Source organism: Euleptes europaea, chromosome 15 (assembly GCF_029931775.1).
Source record: "Euleptes europaea isolate rEulEur1 chromosome 15, rEulEur1.hap1, whole genome shotgun sequence".
NCBI lineage: Eukaryota > Metazoa > Chordata > Lepidosauria > Squamata > Sphaerodactylidae > Euleptes > Euleptes europaea.
Window position 1 is genome coordinate 40,401,972 of NC_079326.1, and position 12,073 is coordinate 40,414,044.

Below are 12,073 nucleotides of genomic sequence, written 5' to 3' on the forward strand. Positions count from 1 at the left end.
TGGGCACCTAATCAGCCTCTGCCCTCTAGTGTTGGGAAAAGGGGATGAAATTCCTCATTCCATAAAGTTAAAGCTACAAAACCATATATTTACAAATAAGAGTACTTTTTTTTTTTTGGATTAATTTATGTGGCAATGAAGGAAACTATCAGGAAGCAGAATGGTTCAGATGCTGTAAATTAATGGGAAATGTTGATGGTTACCATAAGACAAGAGTTATCTTTTCTTAAGTTTTTCTTAAGATCTGTACATGCGGCTTCTGTGATGATCTGAAAATGGTATCATGATCTTAGGAGTGTGTGTGTGTTTGTGTGTGTATATATATATATATACTTCAGAGTAGCTACAGGATGCAAAGAAAGGCCAGGTAACATTGTTCTTTTGCATGAAACTTTAGTACCACGTGCTTGCTTGTGAATGTTTATACTCGCTCAAGTATCACACCCCGAACTGCATTTTAATTCTTTGCCAAAATATAAAAGAAACAAAGTGTCTGCACTGTTATTAGAGAGAGCTGTCAGATCTCCTTGTCGCTAGGGGTTTCTCACCAATAAAAGAATAAGTCCTGGAAACAGGGAAATGGCGTTAGGTAAAGGATGAGGAGCTCACCTTGACAGCTCCTTCTGAGCCTCCTTCTTTAAAATCTTCAAATTTCATTACTTCAGCCATAATGAATCCCTTTTCAAAATCAGTGTGAATCTTTCCTGCTGCCTGAGGAGCCTTCGTCCCCTTCTGTCAAAGGGAAAAAAGTCAAGAGAAAATTAATTGTATTTAAGAAGATTGATTACACACGGGATATCTCTCTACTGTAATGTGCCTTTCATGATCTACTGAAACTTTAGCTTCAGATCAGGTAAAACATCAAGAATCCAAGTGGCTAATTTTCAATGTTGGGTCATAGGCAGATAACTTTAGCGGAGATAAACAAACTGGTATTAAAGAAGCTTTGTGTAGTTTTTGTGTGTGTGTGTGTGTGTTTTGTAAAGTGTGTCAACAGCTGTATTGATTTTGGATACCGTGTGCGGTTTGTGCAGGAGTTCGATCTTCGCAATGAAAGACAAATAAATAAACATGTTAAATAACTTCTTAAAAAGTGTACCATGTTGGGCTTTATTTCAAAACAAATTCCCTGATTCTTTGTATTTAAAAAATTCATTTATAGTATTTCTGTTATAAATCCAAAGCATGGACTTTCCAACGCATTCCAGTGTTGAAATGAAGCACACAACCAATGAATATTTTCAAAAGTAATCGAACGGTACATTTAAAATGCAATAGACAACAGCAAAAAACAATCCATAACTGCCTAGATGCATGCAAATAGGTCCGATAAATTTAAATTACGAAGAATGCATTATAATTGCTTCATGTGTTAAATTACAAGGGCATCTATTCTACGCACACACAAGCATGGAGAGAAATTTGAGAAATAACGGTGACCTAAAAGCTGCTTAATAAACCATGTTAAAGTGCTAAAGAGTCTGACACTGTAAAGCATAGTTTTTACAATAAAAGATGTATTGGGTTAATATGGCTACTCACTGATGCTTACCTGACTAAATATCTCAGCACATTAAATCAAAGATACTTACAATCAGTCTTAAGACAAACCAGCTTTCTAATCTCTAGCAAAACGAAAGTCATTGCTTGCTGCTACTGAGCACACAAGTGTCTTTGGAGAGAAACTATTCAGAGATATATCAAACAAATGTGTGACAGTAAACTACACGTTACATATCATTTTTTTTCAAGAATGTACTGCCCTGGCAGATGTATCTAAATGTCTACAGCATCATTTTACATTTTTGTTATGGGGAAAAATGCTGACATTCTAGCAGAACAGACCAAGCTGAATTATTTAGAGAAGATATAAAATGAGTACTAACATCCATCGCATAACTCAAATCGCTGAAGCAATGGCAGGTTCAACACAAAAAATAATATATTCACTCTCTCAAAGAGCATATATTTTTCTAATATTAAAAAAGTTTGTAGTTACACGCATCTGAAAAAGAAAAGGAGCTTCCATATTAAAATATATATATATATATATATATTAAAGGAAACCATTATACAGCTCAGCTTTTACTGTCCACAGGGAATAAATTAGCCACTGTGACTCTAATCAGTCCCCATCACTATACAGTTTTAGGCATATGTAAGGACTGGATAGGGACATATGAAACCATCCAAATAAACGTGTTCCTCAATATTCAAATCTGAAGAAAAAAATCAGTAGCAGGACTGGGTACCCACAAGGAGTATAATCATGTGTATATTGCTTTTATTGGTGAAAAATGTAATCTGAGCCAAGGCAAAGGAGGAAAAGAACCACCCGTAACCCAAACAAACTTAGCGAACACAAAATGAAAAGCAACATCAATTTCACCGCAGACAAACCCAGTCACACAGATTAAGCAAGCACAATACTGGTATGTCTTATCTCTGACCACAGGAGGAGGGTAGACAGATTCTACAGGATGAAGAAATTCAGACTATGTAATAGGCAGAATCAATTGTTACCTGCCTCAATCAATGCAGCTCCACTTTCACTGTTCAGCAGCTCACAAATAATTAAAGTTATCCTGGACAAAAAACCTCATCTGTAATGACTAGCTAACCGCCACCATGACAAACTTCAAAGTCAGTGATATCAATCTGAATTCAATAGTGTGGAACTGGATATAGCTGATGAATAAGTATGAATCTTACCCTGATGGTCCATGCACGCACTTCGTCGGGGCCTGCAGTGAAAAAGTATTCTAGTTGGAGTGCTGCATACCCAGCCTTAATGATCTTTGATAAAGCACTAAAATAAAACGAAAGAAGGCCGTTCAACTTATACACAAGGAAAACCTAAATGCCTGAAGCATGCCATTGCTTGGGGAGAAATATTAGCCACGTTCGAAAAGATACCGAATCTTCGTTCTCATGATTACAATTACTAAGGCATACAAAAAGTAACAAGGAGCACAATGAAAAGCTCTAACAGGAAAGATGCTATTTCACAACGGAAACAAACAATATGATTTGTCCATATTTTGGAACATTCAAGAACGCAGTCCTTCAGACCCCGCTTTCATTATTTCCAGGATCCCAAGTCATGACAGTCCCATTCTTTAACCAAAATTAAGATGTTGAAAGTAATTTATAACTGTTTTGCAGAGAAACTATAGCAAAATTCCCCCCCACCTCCTCCCCATGGATGACCAACGAGTTTTGGTGATCATTCCTTTTTAAAAAAAATATATACATAACTAATACATATGGTATAATTAAAACACTGTACAGAGATGACAGATGACAGTTAAAAACTTAATTTAAAATAAATCTTTTCACTCTGTCTCATGGTAAAGAAAGGAGAAGATTCCCTCTTTATAATGGTAATTACTCTGTCATTTATTATTCTATCAGCGCAAGCAATTAAATTACTGCAAGGAAATAGTTGATAATAAAGTGTAGGGAAAATGAATGCTAATTAACCTTTGTGTCATGTTCTCTTCCAGATACTTCTGTTTCTCCTCAGCACTCATTTCTTGCAACTTGAGTTCCAGGGCCCCACTAAAAGGAATGACCAAGGCACCCGGGTCATGCTTGTCCACCCACTCTTTAATTTTTATCAACCTGTAGACAAAAAAAGGGCACAACATTATCTTGTAGTGCATGCATGACTGTACCACATTCATTATTATCAAGTAGCACATACATATTCATAAGAATTGCACGGTTTTATGATGCCATCTTTTTGTGTATTGCTTTCCAAGGTCAAGGCATTAACAGGCAGCAATTGCTTCAGGTGTACTCCATTAATATTTTACTGTTATCTGCTTTTACTCTCGCATATTATAAGCGGCATGAAACATGAATAGATTTTTAAATATGCTTAAAATTTTGATAGTGTTTAAAATGAGCTTGAATTGAAAGCTGCTTATTTATTATAAATAAATTTCAAGGTGCTTCAGGCTTCATGTTCCTCTAAGAAACAAGATTCTCCTAAATGTTCAATTAAAAATATATATCTTAAATATTTTCTTGGCCTACCCTTTCATCAGTGTTTCCAAATGCTTGCAGCAGCTGCCATTACCAACTGCGAAGAAGGTAAGAGCAACTATAATCTACAGAGAAAGTAACATCTGGGTTCTGCTAAGTATGTCTTGCTAATGAATTCAGATCATGTGTATCTTTTAGTTCCACCCACCTTTCCATGGCAAATCTTATTAACGGTAATAATTAAATATCCCTGTGCCTCTATGGCCCACCCAAATATGCTCCGACAGTGGCCCTTTTTAATCTTTATTTTAATAACATCAACAGCACAAATACTACTACTGTTTGTAATGCAAGCGAACACGTTCTATAATGAGTAACTGCACCCCCAAGTCAGACAATGATCTCATCCCTAAAGCTATTATTTTGAACCATACAAGTAAGAGTGTATGTCACCACATCTGCAGTGTATTTCACAATATCAAAGATACCTTAAAATCATTTTAAACTAAACCCATTTCTTACAGCTATAATACTGCATGCCAGATTCAATAAAGATAAATCAGGATCTGTGCCATTGCTGCGTAGAGGGCAAAATAAGTGTGTGCCAAGAATTTCTTAGTGCACTGGTGACAGGTTGGTTCCACAGAGTGGATCAAATTATTATTTTTTCATGATTATGTTACATTTCCATTTTTGTCAATGTCAATGCACAACCAACTTTTAAAAGAAACAGAGTTCCCCCAGAGGAAGAGGCCATGGCTCAGTGGTAGAGCATCTGCTTGGCATGCAGAAGGTCCCAGGTTCAATCCCCGGCATCTCCAGTTAAAGGGACTAGGCAAGTAGGTGATGTGAAAGACCTCAGCCTGAGACCCTGGAGAGTCGCTGCCAGTCTGAATAGATAATACTGACTTTGATGGACCAAGGGTTTGATTCAGTATAAGGCAGCTTCATGTGTTCAAGGACGAAAAAAATATTCACCCAGTGTGAAAGCACATATTATTCTTTAATAATAACCAAACTGGATGGACTAGTATGGTTCCCAGCCTTTTTGGTGACCCACAAGTAATTTAATTGGTACAGTGGCCCACTTAAAAAAAAAAACAGAACAGAACAGAACAGAACATGCACAAATCAATAAAATAGGGAAAGACTGGTTCCCACTTTAGCATACTTTGCAGCCCATCTTTGGGTCGTGACTCAAATCTAGCAACCTAACAAAAATATGTAATGAGCAGAAACAGGTGTTCACTCAAAAACTCCCCTACTATTAATGCAATTAATATTTCTTGGTCCCATCATCAACCAAAAGGGAAACTGCAGCCAAGAAATCAGAAGGAGATTGAGACTGGGAAGGGCAGCCATGAAGGAGCTAGAAAAGATTAAGTGTAAGGATGTGCCACTGGCCACCAAGATCAGGTTAATTCATGCCATCGTATTCCCTATTATTATGTATGGGTGTGAGAGCTGGACAATGAAGAAAGCTGATAGGAAGAAAATAGATTCCTCTGAAATGTGGTGATGGAGGAGAGTGTTACGGATACCCTGGACCGCCAAAAAAACAAATCAGTGGGTTTTAGAACAAATCAAGCATGAACTTACCCTAGAAGCTAAAATGACTAAACTGAGGCTGTCGTACTTTGGACATATTATGAGAAGACAAGAGTCACTGGAAAAGACAATCATGCTAGGAAAAGTTGAAGGCAGCAGGAAAAGAGGAAGACCCAACAAGAGATGGATTCACTCTATAAAGGAAGCCACGGCCATCAATTTGCAAGATCTAAGCAAGGCTGTTAAGGATAGGACACTTTGGAGGACATTGATTCATAGGGTCGCCATGAGTCGGAAACGACTTGACGGCACTTAACACACACACATTAATGCAAAAGGCAGAAAGGGAGCTGGTGGTAGAAAATGTACACTTCTAGTACAAGGTATACACCTATGGCGCCACAGCAGTTCACACAGACCTTACCACTCCAAGAACACCCTACCCCTGTTCCTACATGCCTAATAACTGACAAGCACTATGCTCGTATGCCACATTCATGGCAGAGCTCTGTAAGCACACTGATGGGCATCTACCTCCTGCTCCACTTCTGGTTACTGCATTAACAGAGCAATCCTATGCAGAGTCACTCCAGTCTAATCCCACTGAAAATAAAGGGCTTAGACTGCAGTAACTCTCCTTAGGATTGCACAGCAAAGCTTTGCTGTAGGCAGGGTGGTAGTGAGATAGCAAGGCAATACCAAATCATAGGTTTACAGCATCCATCTCTGAAGATTGCGGATCCCTGGCAGTCCTCTCAAGATGGACACATGAACACATGAAGCTGCCTTATACTGAAGGTCCATCAAAGTCAGTATTGTCTACTCAGACTGGCAGCGGCTCTCCAGGGTCTCAGGCAGAGAGGTCTTTCACATCACCTACTTGCCTAGTCCCTTTTAACTGGAGATGCTGGGGACTGAACCTGGGACCTTCCGCATGCCAAGCAGATGCTCTGCCACTGAGCCACAGTCCCTCCCCAAAGATAAGTACATGAACACATGAAGCTACCTTATACTGAATCAGACCCTTGGTCTATCAAAGTCAGTATTGTCTACTCAGACCGGCAGCGGCTCTCCAAGGTCTCAGGCAGGGGTCTTTCACACCTACCTGCCTAGTCCCTTTAACTGGAGATGCCGGGGATTGAACCTGGGACTTTCTGCATGCCAAGCAGGTGCTCTGTCACTGAGCCATACCCCCTCCCTGTCATTCTATGGACTAATTGCTGGTCATACATCCACGTGATTCCCCTTCAACCAGCGATACCCAAAGGCTTGCATGCCTTTTAAAAAGTTGCTGTGGCCTAATTTCATGCAAGCCCCAGCATTATCTCTAGCTATGCACTTCTAGAGCTGGGGCTAAATTGCTGGGAATTGGCAGACCAGGCCTGAAGCCCAGGAGAGAGAGAGCAAAAGAGAGCTAACAAGTCATTCATCAGGCTTTGTGAAGATTCACGATCTCTTTGCCGTCCGATGGTCTGCCACATGCAAACCCACTATACTTACCAGTAGTCGCCATGAGCCAATGTCAGGGAACAGCTGAAGAAGCACTCTACAAATTTATGGTTGTGTAACTGGCCAAGAGTGCAGTAACAGGCACAGGTTTTGTTGATCCATGCTGGCATCGCTGAACGGTCTACATGGTGCTGACCCACCCAACCCTACCTCCATCTCACAATATCTACCAATGAGGTGTTGGGCATCCCACCCATCACAATCAACCTGTACCATATTGTCTGCCCCACCCAATGCTGTGGCAATTCAGTGCCAGGTCAACTAAGTTTACCCAATTTACTGGGAGAGTCCACAGAAAAAAAATTGCATAGGGCACCCAGTTCTGAGGCTGGCTTTGGCTAAATCAGCCTAAATTATTTATTTGCTCATTCTGTAATTTGGCCTCCACAATATATATATAAAGACCATTTTAGTCCATGTATTTTGATTTATCTGGCCAAGGGCCGTAAATAATCTGTCTGTCTGTCTGTCTGTCTGTCTGTCTGTCTGTCTGTCTGTCTGTCTATCTATCTATCTATCTATCTATCTATCTATCTATCTCCAGACCCAATGCTAGTAACATAACTAGACCAAAATCAGTTCAGCTTTAATTCTGATAGCTGAATGAAAGCAGGGTAGATTACTCTGGATATCTTATAACCAGACAGTTGCTATTGACACTTCAACGTCTACAGCAACACATCGCATACAGGTTTTGAACTATGTTGTATTTGGATTTTTAGACCTATTAATTTCCTGGGCTTAGGCTATGGTTTTAAGCTATTTTGGTAAAATGATTTGAAACGGTGGCATGCAATCCTTTAAATAATCAATGTAAATGTCAAAATAAATGAAACCACAAGTTCATCAACTCTCATTTGTCAAAGAAAATAGCAGGGGATCAGAGCTATTATGAGATTAAGTGTACAGCCTGCTGCGTAGGGTTTAAATTGGACAAAGAACACAAAAGTTCCCTCAACAGTTTTCACATGTGGGTTACAGAAGGACTGTTCTTTCATTACTTATGCAAATACCCAATCCACGGTTTTCAGTGTACGCTACATTGTATTCCTTTCTTACCTCCAAGATATTCTAGAAAGGCATGCACCGTCTAGCACCAAATAATGCAATGGGGAGACCGTTGCTATCACGTGAGTCTAACAAGCTTTTGTTGTATACTTATAATGTTCTGGAGAACTGGTGTATAAAATTGTTTGGATATTGAAAAGTCCAAACACGAGATTCTTTTAGCCTTGCTTGCCTAGGAGATGGTGTATAGCTGCCACCAAAAGAAGCTAGAGTTTCCCTTTCCTTTTCCTTCTGAATTGCCTGTGCCATGCTGCCGGGCTAGGTCTGTACAAGACACGGCCTTCTGTGCCTACCATAAAGGCATCTTGCGGCTTATTCATGGTCAGAATCCAAAACACACCTTTCCCCACAAGAGGATCAGGAAAGAACATTTTGCTGTATAATCCTCAGAAAGAAGCTTCACCTTAGGGAGTATGAGCTGGCCAGGATGCTTTGCACCCCAATTGCACAGAGACAGCGTCAGAGGAGAAAGAAGAAGAGTTGGTTTTTATATGCCAACTTTCTCTACCACTTATGGAAGAATCAAACCAGCTTACAATCACCTTCCTTTCCCCTCCCCTGTGAGGTAGGTGGGGCTGAGAGAGTGTGACAAGCCCAAGGTCACCCAACTGGCTTCATGTGGAGGAGAAGGAATCAACCCGGTTCACCATATTAGCCTCCGCGGTTCATGTGGAGGAGTGGGGAATCAAACCCGGTTCTCCAGATCAGAGTCCACCGCTCCAAACCACCACTCTTAACCACTACACCATGCTGGCATTGAAATGAATGGGCTCAGACTGGAGTAACTCTCCTTAGGAACGCACTGGTTCTCCAGATCAGAGTCCACTGCTCTTAACTACTACACCACGCTGGCTCTCAGGTAGAAGGTCTACGAGAGCTTCCATGTGGGTGCACTGCCAAGCTGGGCTCTGTTTGTGAGGCAGCAGGATCGCATTCCAAGTTACCATTCTTCCAAAAACCTCCCTAAGAATGTACACCAGTATGTATGGTTTTATTCTGATTAAAAAGCACATGTTTGATGTGCTAAGTTCTAGACTCAGGGCCAAAATAGACATGACCAAGATCATGAATGTCTGTCACACGTATGAAGCTGTCTTATACTGAATCAGGCCCATGGTCCATCAAGGTCAGTGTTGTCTACTCAGACTGGCAGCGGCTCTCCAGGGTCTAAGGCAGAGGCCTTTCACATCACCTGCTGCCTGGTCCTTTTCAATTGGAGATGCCGGGATCTGAACCTGGGACCTTCTGCATGCAAAGCAGAAGCTCTTCCACTGAGCCACAGCCCCTCCCCATCTGTAAAAGCTAAACTGTGCATGATTCGATGATTGGGACTAGAAGGGAAGAGGGGATTTAACTCTTCAACCTTGCCAGACCTCACAAATGGAAAACAATTCATATTTTCAAGGGAAAAAATAAACGTTTTTAAAGGACACATCTTTTCCCCTTTAAAACTGGAAACAGAAGCATGGCAACTCAATTTCAATTAACAAATCCGAGGGTGGAAGGTGATGAAGGGTTAAAATCCCCTCTTCCCTTCCGGTGTAGCACCAACCCAAACTGAGGCTGACAGAGCATACAATTTACTTTTTTTTACAGACTATTTTACAGACTATTTTTGGTCCTAATATATTGTTCCAAGTGCCCATCTCTAAGAAGCAGGTTTTAAAATCAAATTTAACATTTAATGAATGTTTTTGCTTCCCATCCCCACCCCCGAAAAAGGGTTACCATAATTAAAACTAAGAATGCCATGGTGCAACAAGATAAGAAATAATTACTTTGGCCAAAAAACATCCATTCCGAATTATAATAGTACTACACTCATTTTTAAGGGTTTTTTTTTTTTTTTTGGTCGAGTCCTTAGAGAGATTATTTGCATTCCTCAGGTATTCTATTGTACAATTCAGATGAATAAAGACTTACAAATCATTCCTCCACTGCCAGTGAGAGACTTTGATCCAGTGAATACACTATTGTACCTTAACTATAATTGGCAAAAAAAAAAAAAAAAAACCCTGACAGTGTGTAGAGCATCACAGGCCTAATAACAAAGGGGAATATCTCAGAGTGTTGACAGATGATCTTCATAATGCAGAAGCAGAGCTGGTACATTTTAGCAATAAATGAAAATGGAGGTCCAAAGGTCTCTGAAGTGACTGACACCAAGACTTGCCACTATCTCAGTACACAAATAGGATACGGCATCATCCTGTAAAGACAGGGTTTTTTTTTTGGGGTTGCATATCTCACTTCCATGACTTTCAGTGTCACGCAAAATACGAAAGCTACATTGAGAAATTTCCATAATACTCATAGAGGCAAATCACTAAAAATGATTTAGAAGAAGCAGAGTTGGTTTTGATACGCCGACTTTCTCTGCCACTTAAGGAAGAATCAAACCGGCTCACCGTCGCCTTCCCTTCCCCTCCCCACAAGAGACACCCCGTGAGGTAGGTGGGGCTGAGAGAGCTCGAAGAGAGCTGTGACTAGCCCAGGGTCACCCAGCTGGCTTCATGTGTAGGAGTGGGGAAACCAACCCGGTTCTCCATATTAGAGTCCACCGCTCCTAACCACCGCTCTTAACCACTACACCACGCTGTTACACTTGTTTTGTGTTGCAGATAAGCAGCAATATCCCGTGTTTCGGTGAGCGAACCATTACCTGTGCCGCCTGGGACATGACTACTTATCCAAAGCTTCTTTATTTCTTTCTGCTATTATGCTCCCAATGATTTCAAGCCTGATCTTTTGCCAGGTAGTCACACACTCTCTTTTGCCTCTTGTCCAACACTACCAGGTATGACACCTTAAAAAGTACTATCAGCATCTACTGGAAGAAGAATCCCTTAACAAGTAGAAGACAATTATAGATATGTGGCCCCGTGCGTATTAAGGTAGCGCATCCTAAAACTGTTAATAATTCAGGTGGTCATTTTATAATGCTTGCATATCTTGATGTGCTAAGTTCTAGACTTCTCACCTACTCAAGATACCCAAGTTACTTGGTTCTTTAACCATCTCTCTAGTATTGATAACACACAGTACAAGCCAATGACTACTGTTAAATGCATTTAGATATTGTGAACGCATACCAGTCAACCGCCTAGTCAGTCCATTCTTGAAACTGGCCTTTGCTAGGTTTTGAGGAGCTGAAAATAAGAACTAAAAGGGCTTCTTGTCCCAGGAGCATTCTTGGTACTGCCATTTGTAAGTGCATCCAAAAACCTTAACTAAAATCCCCTTAAACAAAGAGAAGGGAAAATACAGCAGTGGGCTGAAAAGAAAGTAGAAAATGAGAAAAGAGATTAGTTGTCCGAGTACCCAACACCAAATTGCTGGAGTACAAAACCTGCGAAGACCATCATTTTACTCGAGTAAATATCTAGCTCATTCCTGCCTATCTGAATTCCTGTTAAGACTGGCTGAATGTATTTATGGGGTGGGGTGGGGGATCTTTTAGACAAATACTGCCTGAACCCCACCTCACCAATTAAAACCTTTGGGTTGGATCCCTTTGAAATTTACTATAGGTTTTCCATCCATGCAGCAAGGTTTACTCACCTCTTTCCACCAAGTGCAACCTCAAATGTCACCTCAACTGGTGCTCCTGGGGAACAGGGGACTCCAGCTGCATCATGGGGTGGAGGAGTAGAAGGGATGCCACAAGACGGAGGTACTGATGAAATCACCCCACCTTGGAACATACAGACCTGACTGATGGGATGCAACACTTCATGTTTCGGCTCCACTCTCCAGTGACTTTGAAGTGGTTGCCCTTCAACAGATGGACCAAGACTTCCTTCTGAATCAAGACGTCCCCCATGCAACCTCCAACAATTCCCAAAGTATATGCTTTGGCAATGCAAGATCGTAACTAACTAACTTCTGCTGCCAAACATATGCAACAAGAAAGCCCTGAAATATGATGTAGACTTCAAATGTTACGAATACCACCCTT

The 12,073-nt window shown here is 40.7% G+C and overlaps 1 protein-coding gene across 1 annotated transcript in view; it reads right to left on the reverse strand.

The window, feature by feature from the left end:
* The window catches only part of OLA1 (Obg like ATPase 1), a 107,874-nt gene that overhangs the window by 5,943 nt on the left and 89,858 nt on the right, over positions 1 to 12,073 (reverse strand). The window contains exons 7-9 of the mRNA XM_056861575.1: positions 3,484 to 3,624; positions 2,713 to 2,809; positions 610 to 732 (exon numbers count right to left, since the gene is read on the reverse strand). Coding sequence (XP_056717553.1) covers positions 610 to 732; positions 2,713 to 2,809; positions 3,484 to 3,624 — 361 coding nt within the window. The remainder of the gene's footprint in view (positions 1 to 609; positions 733 to 2,712; positions 2,810 to 3,483; positions 3,625 to 12,073) is intronic.